At 45.7% G+C, this 16,822-nt stretch overlaps 2 protein-coding genes across 2 annotated transcripts; one reads left to right on the top strand and one right to left on the bottom strand.

Annotated features, from left to right (window-relative positions):
- Positions 1 to 2,452: 2,452 nt before the first annotated feature.
- maf1a (MAF1 homolog, negative regulator of RNA polymerase III a) lies at positions 2,453 to 7,520 on the top strand. Its single transcript, XM_028999214.1, has 7 exons — positions 2,453 to 3,189; positions 3,470 to 3,598; positions 3,662 to 3,830; positions 3,931 to 4,052; positions 4,658 to 4,777; positions 5,235 to 5,318; positions 5,997 to 7,520. The coding sequence occupies exons 1-7, from the start codon at positions 3,107 to 3,109 to the stop codon at positions 6,019 to 6,021; spliced, it is 732 nt and encodes a 243-aa protein (XP_028855047.1). The 5' UTR covers positions 2,453 to 3,106; the 3' UTR covers positions 6,022 to 7,520.
- Positions 7,521 to 8,118: 598 nt separating this feature from the next.
- trib3 (tribbles pseudokinase 3) lies at positions 8,119 to 11,992 on the bottom strand. Its single transcript, XM_028999213.1, has 4 exons — positions 11,277 to 11,992; positions 10,309 to 10,596; positions 9,933 to 10,225; positions 8,119 to 9,836 (listed from the first exon to the last, which is right to left on the bottom strand). Exons 2-4 carry the CDS (start codon positions 10,594 to 10,596, stop codon positions 9,380 to 9,382), a joined length of 1,038 nt encoding a protein of 345 aa, XP_028855046.1. The 5' UTR covers positions 11,277 to 11,992; the 3' UTR covers positions 8,119 to 9,379.
- Between the last annotated feature and the right edge of the window lie 4,830 nt (positions 11,993 to 16,822).

Raw genomic sequence — 16,822 nt, 5'->3', positions numbered from 1 at the left:
CGTCCCTGTGCCTTTCTGAGGCTTCAACATAATACTGAATACGTTTTCCATGTATCTTGGAATCATAATTCAAGTTATTGTTCATTTCATATATGTGTATATTTAGTGCAGATAAAGAAAGTGAACTTATTGTGAAACACTGCAGCACAGCACATGGTGACACAACGAAATGTGTCCTCTGCTTTTAACCATCACCCTTAGTGAGCAGTGGGCAGCCATGACGGGGAGCAGTGTGTGGGGACGGTGACTTTGCTCAGTGGCACCTCAGTGGCACCATGGCGCCTCATGATTCGAACCGGCAACCTCCTGATTACGGGGCCGCTTCCTTTACCGCTAGGCCTCCACTGCCCACCTTGGTTATTTTTGCACAAATTCTTATTCTTAATTTCCTCCTGTATATAAAATGTTTATACAAACAATGGCAAACTTTTTTTATGGACAACATTTGTTTGGGCCATGAAATGGGTCAAAATTCCAGTCCAGACATTGTCGAAGTTGCGAATGACGGTCGTAGCTGCAAATGTCTGATAATGATGGAATATCTGCGTACACGTAGAGAGGAACTTTATCAGCAACAATGGGTCTTGATTTCCAATAGAATGCTGTGTTTATTAACCCAAGTCTGTTACTCATTGATTATTAGAAAGACCTCTTCAATGATCTATGTGTATCTGAAAACACTTACTGTCAGAAAGACTTAGGGCGGAACCAGATTTGGTTAGTTGTTTCTATCTGGTCCGGTTAGAGTGTGACACCTAATGAGCCACGCTTATTTTTCACATGTAAATGTGTGCGTTCATGACTGAAAGTAAGTGCTGATGAGCGTTGTTCATGCTCATGTGTTCGATTGTTTATCCTTTCACACTGTTTTATATGCAGAGAGAGAGTTTGTAATGTTTGGGAATTATTTAATACTTATGCTAATTTCCGCCTGCTATTAGCGCTAAGCTAACGGGGTTCAATAATGTTCCTGTTTGTTTTAGCTGCCTGTATTTATATTCTAGGGAATATGTTCTAGTGCTGGTTAGCTGCTTATGTAGGACTGTATTGTCTGTTTCATGTTAGATTAGTGTAAGCAGTGTTATTAATCAGTGTTGTGTATCATATGTTCTGTGGAGTGTTTGCTTATGTATGCTTTCTCTGTTTCTTGTAGGCCACACACACACACACACACACACACACACACACACACATACTTTGTTAATAAATAAGATAATTGATAAGCTGGCCTCCAGGCTCCTGATTCTCTGACCGGAATCAGATCCGATTGTCGCTTCACCAGTGTAACACGTCGTGGGAGTGGAATCTACACGACACTTACACTGATTAAATAAGCAATAAAACCGACCACATTCACACTAAGACAGCATCTGGTGCGTCAGCAGGTTTGGGTTCGACTACAAACTTTGTCAATGGCTCTTTAATAATCTTTTCTAATTTTTCTATCCAAACCATTTAAATTTTTTAGACCCAGGTTCAAATTACACTTACTACCATTGTGTCCCTGAGCAAGACACGTAACCCTGAGTGTCTCCAGGGGGGGACTGTCCCTGTAACTACTGATTGTAAAGCGCTCTGGATAAGGGCGTCTGATAAATGCCGTAGATGTAAATGTCTGACAAGCCACTTGTGGACTCCAGGCGCAGGCTGGCAGCGTACCGCCCTGCCGCCAGCCGCCACCTCCACCTGACAGTGTTATCACGCATGAAGGACCCACCCCCACGTGAACCAGGAACAGCCGCACCCGAGCTCACGTCCTGTGACCGTGCAGTCGCACCGAGGTGAAGCGACAAGGGGCGACAAGAGTTCACTTGGGAGAGAAACATTGCAGAGGCCTATAAATAAAACTGATGTTTGTCTTGTCCCTCGGATGATCCTTTCTGCAGTCATTGGACCTCTAACATGTGGGGGGCGGTGGTGGCCTAGCGGTTAAGGAAGCGGCCCCGAAATTTGCCGGTTTGAATCCCGATCCACTGAGGTGCCACTGAGTAAAGCACCGTCCCCACACACTGCTCCCCGGGCGCCTGTCATGGCTGCCCACTCAGGATGATGGTTAAAAGCAGAGGACACGTTTCGTTGTGTCACCGTGTGCTGTGCGTGTGTGTTTCACAATGACAATCACTTCACTTCCCAGACGCGTCTTGGCTTGTACGTGACCCGCCTGAGTGTCCATCACGATTCTCTGGTACGCCTGTGTCTTTGGGGTGGTAGTAGGTGGTAGTAGCCTAGTGGGTAACACACTCGCCTATGAACCAGAAGACCCAGGTTCAAACCCCACTTACTCCCATTGTGTCCCTGAGCAAGACACTTAACCCTGAGTGTCCCCAGGGGGACTGTCCCTGTAACTACTGATTGTAAATCGCTCTGGATAAGGGCGTCTGATAAATGATGTAAATGTAAATGTTGAGGCGCTGCAGGGGACGTCTCGCCGCCTCGGTGGCGCCCCCTTGCGGTTGGGGGAGAAAGAAAAAAAAAAGCGGAAGTGCCGCCGCTCCATTTCGAACAGGAAGTGCGCCGGGTCCAGCGACGGATCAAAACAACGACGGGACAGTGCGGATATTTCACACGACAACAACTCGGGCGAACCGCGGCGGGGGAAACGGGCTCCGGGAAGCCTCGGGTTGCGCTTTTCTCCGTTCTTGTCCAAGAAGCTGGGATGAAGCGCTCCCCGCTCAGTTTCAGCGCGTTTAATGGCAGGCACTGGAAATTCCACAGTAAAAAGGGGGGCATATTTATTAGACATCGAAGTGCAATAAGCTCTCGACAAAGATCTTTGCGTCCGTAAACGAGCGATTTTGTGCGCCGGCCCTTCGCGTTTAAACCGCCGAAGCCATTTTTTTTTAATCGTCACCACAGGAGATCCAGGCTGCTAGCCGGGCCTGCAATTTAAAACAAAACTATCTAGATTTTTTAAGGCAAAAACTCGTCTTCGTAACTATTTTGCTGCGCTTGTAGCCGCCGGTTTGTATTATTCTGGCGGGAAAAGGCTAAGGCTCGTTGTTGACAGGCTCGTGTTGGCCATAGTTGTTTAAAAAAAATAAAAATAATAATAGCACATAAAAAAAGAAGAAGGTAGCTCGTCTTGTGCGAGTACATAAAAACAAACATGAAGCTCTTGGAAAGCTCCAGCTTCGAAGCCATTAATACCCAGCTCACCATTGAGACTGGTGACTGCCAGATTATTGGAAGGTACGTGTGCGAGTATTTACTTTGTTAGTGTTTATTTGTGATTCTGCGTTAACTCGCCCTGTACACATTTACCTACAAGTTTAAAAAAAAATTGTGTTGTGGAGCATAAATAAATAAATTGTGCACAAATTTATCGTCAGCTTTGCATAATTGGCCGTTGTTGATCAATTCCTGGGTTTAATAAGCAAGACAGAAGTCGTGAGTTGACAGCAATATACTGTCTGTGCTTTGAAGTTTGACCAAACTCTTATTTTATCTTGTCTCTTTCTGTTTTGCACAGAATTGAGAGTTACTCTTGTAAAATGGCGGGCGAAGACAAGCAGATGTTTAAGCAGTTTTGTCAAGAAGGCCTGCCCCATGTCCTGGAAGCTCTGTCACCTCCGCAGACGGCTGCTGTCAGCCCCAATAAGTAAGGTTTAGTTCTTCGTATTCAGCATTCAGACATTTTCTCTTCATCGTCTCGCTGTTACAGGCTGAGCCACAGCCAGAGTGGAGATGAAGGGGACGGTCCGCTTTCAGACAAGTGCAGCAGGAAGACTCTCTTTTACCTGATCGCCACCCTGAATGAGTCGTTCCGCCCCGACTACGACTTCAGCCGCACCAAAGGTCACGACTTCAGCAGGGAGCCGAGCTTAAACTGGGTAATGCAGTGGCACGACTTTAAAACAAATCATGGAGTGTCTGTTTAGGTTTTGGTGAGAAGAAGCCAGCAATGGGAGGAAATGTCTTGTTCATGTGCAGGTTGTTAATGCTGTGAACAGCAGCCTGTCTGCTGCGGCTGGGGAGGCCTACAGCCAACTGCAGCCTCTGCTTTGGGAGGCCATTGATGCGGAGATCTCTCTTTCTGATTGTGATATTTACAGGTATGAGACATCCTACATCTTGTCTCCTGTAACACTTTTTGCTGGGGCTCAATAAGGATATTTGCTTGTTATAATTGCTTGAACAATCGATATAGTGTCATTTCCTCAAGTAGCACATCTACCCTTCAGTATTATGAGGGTTCAGAGGTTGACCCTCTCACTCCGTTATCAATAGTGAACAATTATGTTAATCCTATAATTATTGTTCCTTAATTAGTGTGATAGTCATAATCAGGCAGGATATTTTCTCTCAGTATGCGCAGCCTTGACAGTGGGCAGCCATGACAGGCGCCCGGGGGAGCAGTGTGTGGGGACGGTGCCTTGCTCAGTGGCACCTCAGTGGTGCCTTGGTTGATCGCAATCTGAACCGGCAACCTTCTGATTACGGGGGCGCTTCTTTAACCGCTAGGCCCCATAATCAGAAGGTTGCCGGTTTATTACTATATAACAAACCAAGTTACACACATGTGCAATACATTGTAGAATATTTTTCTGCATGTTGTCATTGTTGCTGCTTTAATGATTTCCCAGTGACCAGAAAAGAATAAAGCATACTTACATTCAAATACTGATGCTGTAAGAAATTCCTTTCTTTGTCCGGACAGCTATAACCCGGATCTGGACTCAGACCCATATGGAGAGGAGGGAAACCTGTGGTCCTTCAATTATTTCTTCTACAACAAGAAGCTAAAGAGGATTGTGTTTTTCACTTGTCGCTCAGTCAGGTAAAAGCATCTGTGTGTGTTCTATATCCAATGTCCACAGGAGGTTAATGTTCATTCCCAAAACAGGTAGGTGCTGGTCCTGTCCACTGGGAAAACCACAAAGCACTGATAGGTGCTGGGTCATCATTTGTGTAGAAATTGCACTCCGTTTGTTCCAGTTGAAAAATGCATCATACTTATCACCGACATGTTCTTCGTGATGATTCATAAACTCTTAACCTTATAAATAAACCTTATTTATTATTCACAATCTGGATAATTGTTAGCTGAATGTGTGAAAGTAAACATACCTTCTCTGACATAATAAACACGCTCTATTTCTCTATTTCTTCGACAAATAACTGAAACAGTACAAAGTAATATACACAATATGTTTTAATAAACACAATGCTAAAAAGACTTCCAGTTAGATGAATGTTGCTGATTGTAATTTGCTCCTCTTGTGCATTTGGACTAGTCTGTTCATGGCTCCACGAGACTCTGGCATTGGCAATGAGCTGGATCTGGAGCTGGACGAAGATGAGAGTATGGATGAAGAGCGGTGAGAAGCCACAACTCTAATCTCTGTGACAGAACAGAATTTTTACAGTTTTAACAGTTTCTGTTAAAACTGTAAACACTGTGTTCATTTAAAGCTTAATTGTTGAGTCCTTTTCATGGGTTACAGTAATTGACTTACCCAGAACGAAGCCAACTAATGAGAAGTCATTTATAGCTTGAGTCTTTTATCAGTTGGGCCCAGTTTATAATCTGTGGTTGGGTGAGTGTGTGGAAAAGGAGGGGGGGAGATGCGTTTTAAGATTCTTTTAAAACAAGCTAATTGCTTTGCTTGATTTAGCATTTTCAGCTCAGCACAGTCATTGTGTAAATTTGACTATATATAAGAGTTCTGTTCGTGTTATATGTTTAAACAAATTTTTATCATTTTGCTGGTCTGATGTTCATAGTAACCCTGTGATGTTTTATGGGCTGCCTGTATGTGTGTTTCCTGGTAATTTAATGGCCGAGTTTCTGCATTCAATAACTTCTAGTTAAGAGAAGTTATTTAGATTTTTTTTTTAAGACCACTCACTTGTGATCTTAAGACTGGAGATTATTAGAGTTTAAGACGGAAAAGCCTGAAGTATTGGAGTCTTGCTTAAGTCTCGGCCCGCTTGGGGGTTTAAATGTACCTTAGAGATACTGTTGTGCACATTGCTAATGATACCATACCCTACAGGTCTGGAGCTTTGTGTGCTCACTGAGGATGAAGATTCTGAACTCCTTGGCAGGATCTGGAGACTTGATCTCTACGTGGGAAATTCCGCTTGATTCTTTCCTTGTGCTTTCAAAACAGAAAGAGAAATGGCAATACATTAGCAATGTCAGATGTGTATGTCTTTTTTTTTTTTTTTTTTTTTTAATTTTTGATTCCTTCATGGCAACACAAAAATACAGTAATTTGTTTTGAGTTAACTTCAGCTATTTGAAATGACCTTTAATTGTATTTTATTGTGGTGCCCAACTTTTATATACCAATAGCTGGTTGTGTTTGTATTTCTGACCACAAGGGGGCTCATTCCACCAACTCGCCGATACCCGTAAACGGGGTCATTGAAATCCAGCTTTGAATTTTAGAAGATTCAGATTGCATCTTGTGGCATCTCGTTTTTTTAAGGAATATGTTGCTTTCCTTGCAACACCTTGCTAAGGGTGTTCTTTCTTAATATCCTTCTACTCCAAAGTAGGATTGTTCTTTCAAAACCGTTTGTATCCTTAATGAAAGGCAATCTTGTATGAAAATAATTTCTTGTTTCTTAAATATTGTTTCCTAACATATTTTGCTTCAAATTTAGTAGTTAGACTTAGTTTAAGGTTATAGGAACTGTAGCTGACGAGAGGATTGGCGCATGCCTCTTACCATGTGCACTATGCTGTAGTTTTTCCTCTATATTTCTTATCTATATGTCGATAAGGAATGTTTTTGTTTGTCATTATATTATGGTCTGTCGTTATTTGAACTTTAAATTCCATTCCTAGACTTTCCTGAAGTGCTTTAGCTTTCAGAGTGTGAATTTATAAATTTCTCCAATTCATCTTTCATTTGCAGATTTAGATGAATGATGTTAAAATAACACATGCTTAAAGCAGCTATGCTAAAATGCTACTGTGTTTGTAGTGTAGCACCGTTGCGTTGATCTCACGTAACGTATTGGTCAAGGTTGTGGACTTTTAAGAGTGATCCATTAATGTTTTTCTCATTCACTGAGTCTGTGTGCATATGTATTTCTACGTATCCATGTACATTTTGGTATATAGGCATGCTGAATTGTGACCTATAGCTTGGTTGCATGACCATTTTGCTCTGTTGTTTAGAGTGATCTGTTGGATTAAGTAACTTAAGTACATATAGTTAAACTTGTGGATATTATGTGTTATTACCTTTTTAAAATGACAGCTTTTTTATTTGCTTTCATCTTTTAGAACCAGAGTGTGGCAAGTAACTTTTGTTTGAGTGTCTCATGTGCAGATAACTTATTAAAAGCGAAATCTGAAAGTGAAAAGCTACAGCCCTGTCTTGGAACAAGCAATAAAACCCAGCAGAGTTGCGGACAGAGGCGCCGTTATGCTGTGGTCATTGAATGAAGTGCAAACACACTGTTCTGCAGGAATCTCTTTTTGGCAGCTGTTAAGTTTTCATCTTTAATCAGTTTTCTTTTTTTGGTCCTAGACGCCATGCACAATAAATTTTTGAACCCATTGAGTTTTCTGTCATGTTCTCACCTTGACTTCTTGCAAATGGTTTGAATTACAAGTGAATTACAAATGAATTCATTGTTGATGAAAGGTGTCCTCTACTGTACACGGGAGTTCATATTTATAATACCTTGTAGATCAAGTCATCTCAGAGCCTCCGGTAATATAGAGTCCAAAGCAAATGCACCATGGCATTCTGGGCAATTGCTTGCACAACAGGTTGAGTCGGTATTAAGACAACCCTGAATTTTAGTTATGAAAAGGGTATTTTTCAGTCTACGATTCTTCTGAATCAAGTTAGAATCTGGCTTTGTCCCACAAGTTTGGTCAGGCACAGAGATGGCTTTATATGGGATGATGAGGCAACATTTGCTATTTCAGCTCACCAATGCAGTCATCCTTTCCCTTTTAGAGCCATGCTCTGTGTGATCCCTGCTACTAAGACTGGAGCCCTCAACAGTTCAAAGTATTTTAATTTATTAACTGGTTTGAATGCATTTATACTTAAGTATTATAAATTACTTCTTCAAAAAAGGAATTGCAAGTTATATATTTTTCAAATCTTTTATTTTTACTGGCAACAACATTTTTTAAAAAGTACATTATCAATCTGTAGGTACAAGAAAAAAAAATGTAGTGTCCTTTTTGTTACAATTACAAAGAAAAAAGCCCAACATATTTACACCCCCCCCCCCAAAAAGGGTTTATGGTCAGACGACCAAGTTAGGGTCAAAGCACTGCATGCAGGCATCACCACTGAAAAGCACATGTACTGTAATGCCTTTGTTTTCTTCTAGTTACACCACTTCAATGTCACATGGAAAGTCAGTGGGGTAACTTTAACTCAAATAGTGCTGTAACCTTCGGGATCAAACCAGCTACACAGACTAAACAACACACAAAAAAAAAAAAAAAAAAAAAGTCACTCTCAAATCCAGAGTCCTTGCTAAATGCAACTACACAATGTTCAATCACCATGAAATCATACATTAAAGTTGTCGAACGTGGACATGAGTCCACATGATGCTATTTTGTGGAATTAAATTAAGAGACGGAACTATATTAACCCTTCACAGAGAGAAAAAATAGAAAATATTAGATTTAATAATTAGAAAAACAAAAAAAAGATGGACGTACACACTGAGTTGTGACTGAGGGAAAGTCTTTGGTAAATGCACTCGTCTACTTGCTCACAGAATATCCACTTCAGATCAGAAGAAAAAAAAAAAAAAAAAAAAAAAGTCCAAATGAAAAAGGCACTTTGAATGGTCAGATTTTGATTCATGTTTTTTTGAATACCCCACTGCAAAAATATGTAAACAGCACAAAAAAAGGCACAAATTGTGCATCAAGTATTTCAGGATTCAAGTTAGGAGGTATCTGACGACCATCTCCGATCTGTACAACGTTAAGAGTCTTACCAAACCAGCTCACATTTCAGTGTGTTTCACAACTGGTCAGATCAATGCTTCTTACTCCCAGTATGAATACTGCTGAGCGCAATGCGTCTCCACAAAAAATACATTTCCTTTTATTCTCAAAGTGTGGCGAAACGTTACTAAAACAAGAAGAACTTGCACTTTCACGTGAACTGATCCATGGAATCAGAGAGGTCACAGAAGTGAATGATGGGACTGTACTCGGCGCCATGCTGCCATGGTGGGTCCATGTTGCCTTCCCAGGCAGGGTGCTTCTGGAGCATGGAATAAACTAGCACTCCCCCACTCCCTTCCTTGATGCCTGCTGACCTTAACATAGACACACGATGCAATCCCAGCACCCCATAGTTCTGCGGAGGACATCCCATTGAGAAGATGCTATGGCTGAGGAGGGTGCAAAGACCTTCTCCCCGTCTTGGGCGACCGTTCAGTTGCTGTCTTCGCTGTCTGTGAAGTCAGGAACCACCTGGTCACTGCTGGTCCTTGAGCTGAGCTGGTGGCAGGGGTTTGAGGTACTGCAGTGCAGCCAAGGGTGCAGCAGGATGTCTGAGGCTTCAAGCCGCTGAGAAGGCACCTTGCGCAGCATGCAGCACACAAGGGACTTGGCCCGAGCCGAGAGCGTGTCGGGGATGGTGTAGACGCCGCGGCGGATCTTGCTGAAGAGCGCGGCGGGCTCTACGTCCTGGAAGGGGTAGCGTCCCACCAGCATGGTATAGAGGACCACGCCCAGACTCCACACGTCTGCCGCCTTCCCTGAGTACGAGTGGCGAGAGTTGAGGATCTCCGGGCCCACGTAGGCGGGACAGCCGTGTTTGTCTGTCAGGGAGTCGTCCTCCCCGTCGAGCAGGCAGGAGTCCTCCAGGTTCTGTAGGACAAGCTTTGTCCTGCAGGAACAAAGTCAGTTAGTAAACTACAGTCCTACTTAACTAACTAAATACATCATAAATCATATTTACTCCAAAACAGACTTAATGACAAACCTTTGTCTATCTGTGAAGACAAACTTGCGTAGCTTGAGATCGCGCAGGACGACGCCGCTTTTGTGACAGTGCGCCACCGCTGCGGCCATCTGGCCGAAGAGAAGCACGGCCTCGTCCTCCTGGAGGCGCTTGCAGGTGCGCACGTACGCGTGCATGTCTCCATAGTTGCGCTCGAAGAAGATGTAGATGTTCTTCTCGCCCATCACCACCTCCGAAATCTGGCTGATGTTCTCGTGCGCCGACAACTGTGTGTACGGAGCGATCAGCTCCTGGTACTTCTTCACAGAGGTCACCTGGCGATGAAATAGAGTGCACGTTTATCCTCAGATCCCCATGGCGACCAAGCTGAGGACCACAGGAGAGATGCTGAACATACCTTGCAGATGTATTCCTGCTCTGTGACGTGGTGGACAGCTCTGTACGTCTGGGTGCCCTCTGTCGGCTCCAGCAAGACGTAGGGGCCGATGCGGGAGACACAGTGGTCACCGGGGTCCGCAGGGCCCGGACTCTGGCTCAGCGGGCGCAAGCAGGGAGCCAATCCCGGGGAAGGGGGCTGGCTCAGTCTGGGGCGCTTGCACTTAAAAGCGCCGGAGTCGTGGGCATCTTCAAAGTCCACCCGCTTCAGCCGCAGTGGGAGTGTGGGCGTCACAAGATTCACGCTCATCTGTTCAAAACACACACATGCGTATCATTTGCATTATGTAACTTTATCTCCACAGTCAAAAACATTTTTTTCAATAAGTACCCGACTTAATGCACGCTGTTCCAGAGACGCTCGTACTCGTTAAAAAAAAAAAAAAAAAAAACGATATTTGCCACCCGGTCACCTGGCGCGACAAAGAAGTTCAAACGCGACGGATCATCCACGCAGGCACCAACCAAAAGTCGCCCCGAGACTGCAGGGAGTCTGGCGGGCCGCCGCGTCCATTACTCAAGCCCCTGGCTTTATTCTCCGCTCCTCGGTCGGTTTCGAAATACTCGATCGGTCCGCGTGAGTCACATGAAGCGAGTCGCCGAGGAGTCGCACGCAAACCAGTCGCGGCCGCGATTAAAACTCTCACGTTCGGACCATTTCTGGTCGCCGATTGATCCCCCCCCTTTTTTTTTTTTTTTTACTCCCGTCGATCCGCCGAGCTTGAAGTTGCAGCAACACTTTCTCCCCCCGCTGAAGTTTAACCGAGAATATTTCACAACCAGTCGTCCCCCCCCAAAAAAAAAAAAAAACTAAAATCCGAAAGCAACTCCGTCCCGCGGAAAGAAACCGCATTCCACGATGAAAGCTCTCGCAACACGATGAAGTTTGCTTTCAAACATGAAAGAAGAGGCTCCAGTCGGACGACTTACCTCGAGGAGGACAAAGGGATCCGCTCTCCTCCTAAAGACCAGGAGAACAATGGTGCGGCAGGTCCGGCTCACGGGAGTTCTCCTCAGTTGTCAAAAGCACATTTTTTTTTAAGACCTCTCCGGCGTCTCAAAAAAAAAAAATTAAAAAGTCTTTCAGATCGTCCACAGCCTCCCGATGTCCGGATGAAACGATGACGGCTCGGTATGAACAGCCGGGCGAAGAAAGTTGCACAGGTTCAACTGGGGGGGGGGGGGGGGGGGGGGGGGGTCGTGATCAAACTCAAGTCCTTTTTTTTTTAATCTTCTTCTGGTCCGTAAGCGGCGATAAGTCCTTGTCGGCGTGTGATCGGTACAGTCAGCCTGGAAGTCTGGCGGCAGCACCGGATATTTCACTATTTTTTTTTTATTTTGTCGGCGTCTGTTGTTGGTCCGGGGGTCTCTTTGTTCCACCGATTCCCGCTGTCCCCCCCCCCGGAATTGTTACTTTCCCCCCCGCGCTGTTTCCGTCGCGTCTTCTTCATCGCAGCAGCGTGCGGCCACGTTATGAACGGACCCGTGATAAATAAGCCGTTCACGCCACGCGGGGATTCGGCTTCGATCGCGGGAGTTGACGAGTCCTTATCCAACTCGCGGACGCGTCGGAAGAGACACAAACAAGCGAAAATGTAAAGTGGAGGAGAATGTGAGTGTGTATATATATATATATATGTCTAAAAAAAAAAAACCAAAAACAAAAAATAATCGCGCTGCCACGAAATCCTTCGGGTCGGAAGTGAATCGAGATCGCGAGCCAGACGAGCCCCCCTGCCGCCCGACTGCGAGCTCTGCGCCGAAGCCGCGGCGTCTAATAGCCTCCCCGCGCCGGCGCTGCCCCGGCCGACGATGATGCTGCACCGGCGGCGATTGCAACATCTCGGCTCCGCCCCCCGTGCGTGATGACGACATCCAGCGCGGACGGTCGCAATAGTCGCGCGCAAAATCCCGCGGCCGGTCCTCGTCCCCCCCCCCAGTCCCCACGTCCCCTCCCGGCGCGCTGCCGCGGTCGCCGTAGTTATGTCGCGATACGGGGGTGGCGGTTGAAGCCCCCCGGTCGTTCGGCGAGGAACAAAAGGCGCTGTGGGAAGTTCGCCGCACCCTCTCGCATGACTCAATCGCAATAATGGCGTTGCGCCATTTAGGCCCGGTGCAATTACAACGCGCAACAAAAGAGACGCGGGGTAGGCCATGGGGCAACAGATCGAAAGTCCCTTTATTTAAAGGAAAAAGGGAGCGTGTGGCTGAAAACGGCCCTTGAACAGAGTGGGCCGCCTTGCGTAACAGAGATGATTAATTTATTACATTCTTTCCATACGTCAGACCAGATAGGTAGCTTTTCCGTCTCATCCTATATTCATCTCGGCCATAAAATGTGTTCTTAAGTCACTCTTAAAACGGCTGAACTGTTAAGGTAAATACTTTTGCCTTCATAATGACTCATAGGCACATTATTAGGCAATATGTGCGCATATCCTCTCAGGTTGTTTTCAAGTGTGTTTCTTGTGTGTGTGTGTGACATCTAAAAATAACCAGCTGGTCCCACCGATGCTGTCTTGTCGTGTGTCATGTTATTACAGCGCCAGACGTCCTCATCATCGGGCCATGCATCGCCGGTGCTCGGTGTGTGTGTGTGTGTGTGTGTGTGTGTTTGTGCTTCTGCGGGTTGTGTGTTTGAAAGGTGAGTCACGCGCTGTTGGCGTGAGCGTGTGGGTGAAGGAGTCTTCCTGGCTGGTCCTGCGCTCTTCTTTGAAATGGAAAGTTCTCCTCTGCACGAAGCACGCTGTGCCGCGGAGTGACCTCTGTAATCAGAAGGTTGCCGGTTCGAATCCCGAGCGGGCCAAGGTGCCACTGAGCAAAGGCACCGTCCCCACACGCTGCTCCCCGGGCGCCTTTCATGGCTGCCCACTGCCCAACAAGGCTGATGGTTAAAAGCAGGGGATGCATTTTGTTGTGCCACCGTGTGCTGTGTATCACAGTACTCCAGGAAACATCTGGATTTACAGACGAAAAAACTAATATTTTCCCCTTTAGGTGCTTTGTGGAGAGCAAACAGAAGAAATATGTTTGTTTTTTTTTCGGGGAAGTGTCGAGGGATTTTCAGAAATCCAATATTTTAGCTAATGTCACACTTCCTGACTTGAGAAGTATTACCGTCATGGGAAAGTGCAATATTCTCACCAAGCCTGGAGACCCCGGGGGGGGGGCCTGCAGAGTTTGGTCTCCTGGAAACTAACACACACAGATTTGCTGCGACCAATACACATGAGAACGTTGAGCCTCTGGGACGAGTCTGACAGCAAGGCACTTCCCTCCCTTCATAAAAAAACGAAACGAAACAAACGTACAGGACACGTCACATTCCGCCTGGCCGGCTGTCCGTCCGTGCTTAGGAGCGCAATTTGGCGACGATACAGTTAACCTAGTTGACCGCGCAGGGCTGCCTGTCCCCCGCGTCCCTCCGCAGCAGGATTAGCACGAGAGAACATGCTGCAAGGTCACATATGTTTCGAGTCTCACGACATCCTGTCGAACTATTTTTTTTTTTTTTTGTGCCCTGTGATGACTAATAACCGAAGTTACACTTTTACGCTGTCTGAAAAACAGGACTGTATAAAAGAAAAGAAAGAACAAAAAAAAACGCTGTTCGTACTGAAATTTTGGAAGTCGAGGTTGGAAACTTGGAGGGTTCTAATTAGTGGGTTTGTTTTGTGCATGAAGGGCATGCCGAGGATGCAAATTGCAGTTTACTTGCTTTTCGCGTGTCCCACTCAATCAGCCCTTGCAGTGCACATCAAAGAGCCCGAGAAAGTAGGTTATCGGAGCAAAGATCAATTAAGTTTCTGGTTGCTGCCCTGATTCCGAGGACGACACCGGCAGCCGCCTCATTAACGCCCTCCTCCGTAATACGCAGCCTGCGAGAGGAGCGGCGCGCTGCTCATGCATGTGAATTGTTACGGAGTACATCAGAGGGGCCGTGAGATCTGTGTGAATGAGACAGGCGGGACGAAAAAAAACAAAAAAAAACTGAACCTCATCCAGCTTCATTGGTTTGGAAGGCCCGGTGTTTTCGTCAGATTGTGAAAACACAAATTCCGCTCCAGTGGCAGATCTTTGTGAACAGAAAAACAAAAAAAAAAAAAAAACCAACTCGCCCTGAGGTATTTTAGTGGCGCTTCACTGACAGCTTCGCGCTCCCATTTCAGTCTGGCCTGGCGGAGCTTTTGCGATGAAATGAAATGAAATGAAACACCGGGGCTCATTTCCCCACCGATGGTTAGAATTCAACCACGCCGTTTCATTTCGCCCTGTTGTTGTTGGCATGCCATCTTTTGATCTGTCTGTTGAGGCGTAGGCCCGGCTGTCAGTAAACATCTACTTTGCACCACGGTGTGCGGCGTGCTGCCCCGGCAGTCATTATTAAAGCTCGCCCCGCTACGTGAGCCCATGCGGAGCCCATCACTGCGCGAACAGACCCTTTCCTGTCAGAGGGCCAGCTCTAATCTCTTTGAATCGCAGGTCCGAAGTGTTAAGTATAATCATTATCAGTCTTTGCCAAGCGTCTCTGTGGTTTTGGGGAGGCGGGACAGAGGCCAAGCCTGTTTGTCCATTACAAAAGACAAAGTGTGTGTATTCCTTCTATAATTGTTGGTTGATGGCTGCGCACCAAAAGGCCTGTTTTCTCTCAGCCAAACACGTTCCGGCTTTTCCGCCGTGTCACTCGTATCAGTGTGTGTGTTCTGTGCCGCCCACTGAAAGATAAGGGTTTTCAACTTTTATCATCACAAAAGCCTTTATGTATTTGCTGTGCAATTCTTCTTCCCTTTATAATGAATTTGGTGTATGATATCACTATGTGGCCAGCCACAATCCATTTATAATTTCATTAGCAGCTTCTCTCGAACCACCGCCTGGTTTATAGGATTAAATTAAGACCTGTCCAGACGCATTGTTAAAGGAAACTGAGGTCTTTGTTGAGCGCTCCTTTTTATTGCGTGGACTCGCGTGTCCTTTGTTTTCTGTGTTTTACCAGCACAGCCCTCTAGTTGTTGTCCCTGAGGATTTTGTGCTTTTAAACTGGTGCCATCTTAAGACCTTTATCTGTTTTGGCAACAGCTGTTCGTGGAAATGAATTAATTGAATACTTCCGTCTGCTTGGGGGATTTGTCCTTTCCAGACACGGCCAGTAGGACAGAGTTCTAAGCGACCCTGCCGTATGGTGTAATGCGATCTGGGTTACGCAGTGTGATGGCACAGTTAGGTCAACCGCACACGCCAGCGTCGCTGCTAAACATAGACTTTGGCTGACCCGTTTCCCCCTTGCGCAGGGCTAAGACCTGCCTACTCTAAATACGGGTTTCTATAAACAATTCAGCTTTACCCCACACTGCCTTCTTCCATCCTCAGTATAAAGTAGGACTTGAAACACGACCCGATGCCCTGCTAAAACATATGCTGGCCATGTAGTAGGATATGCTATATTATACAGGGCAGTGGTGGCCTAGTGGGTGAGGAAGCAGACTCATAATCGGAAGGTTGCGGGATCAAATCCCTGCTTCGGGTCATTATACCGTTGGGACTATGCCTGGTCCATTGTTTTTTCCAGTTGTCTGTTCTGTTGAATAAGTAGATTTTTGACAGTATACAGTATAACAGTGGCGAGGGCGATTGTGGCGAAGTCACCGTTTATATAAGGGCACACCCATAAAATGGCCTGATTCTGCATCGCGTTACTCAGTGCCTTGATGGGTCCAGTAAAAGGGCAGAAGAGAGCGGCATGATGGAGCCGCCTTCGTTCTATTAGATATGCAGACGTTGCAGAGTAGACCAAGTTCCTGCTAGCTGCTGTGGTTTCACAGCAAGCCCTTAATTGTGATGAACAGGAAACTGTCGCTCTGCCCTCAAAACCCCTGGGCAGCTGTACTCTTGGATGACTTCTGTAAACATCTGTGACCGCAGTTGTGCACACGCTCACAGTGAACTCGCAGGCTTGGGGCAATTCACAGAACAAGGGCTGATTCCCACTAAAGTCACGCACATTTTGGACAAGGGTGATGAAGAATCGCTGAGTCGATTAACTTCTCATTTCCATGAGCCGAAAGTACCTGTTCAACTGGTTCTGGGGAAGTTTAGGCCGAGCGATTACTTAACCATTTAACAACACCATGAAGAGGGTTAGAAACGCTAGCCTCAGCAGTCCTGGGTTACTCAATATGTCACGTCTTTACAGCGTAATGCCGAAGTCTTGACTACACGCCACGCTGAAAAATTCACACTCTCATGAGTTGTTCTGATAGTGCTTCCAGTCACGGGTTTCTGACACCAGCTGAGAAATAGTATCTCATGTTGACTCAAAGATTAGAGACACGGTTATGTTCAGATGTGGTTCCACAGACACCTAATAAACAAAATAATGACATTAACTGGGTTTGTTTGAACAAGCATTGCAAAAGTCACGTGCTAGAATGAAAATCAAACAAATTTGTTCAGTTATAACCTTGAATCATTGTAGA

The sequence above is a fragment of the Denticeps clupeoides genome, chromosome 12 (genome assembly GCF_900700375.1).
Source record: "Denticeps clupeoides chromosome 12, fDenClu1.1, whole genome shotgun sequence".
Classification (NCBI taxonomy): Eukaryota; Metazoa; Chordata; class Actinopteri; order Clupeiformes; family Denticipitidae; genus Denticeps; species Denticeps clupeoides.
Note: the sequence above shows the minus strand (reverse complement) of the source record. Positions and strands in the feature narration are given on the sequence as shown.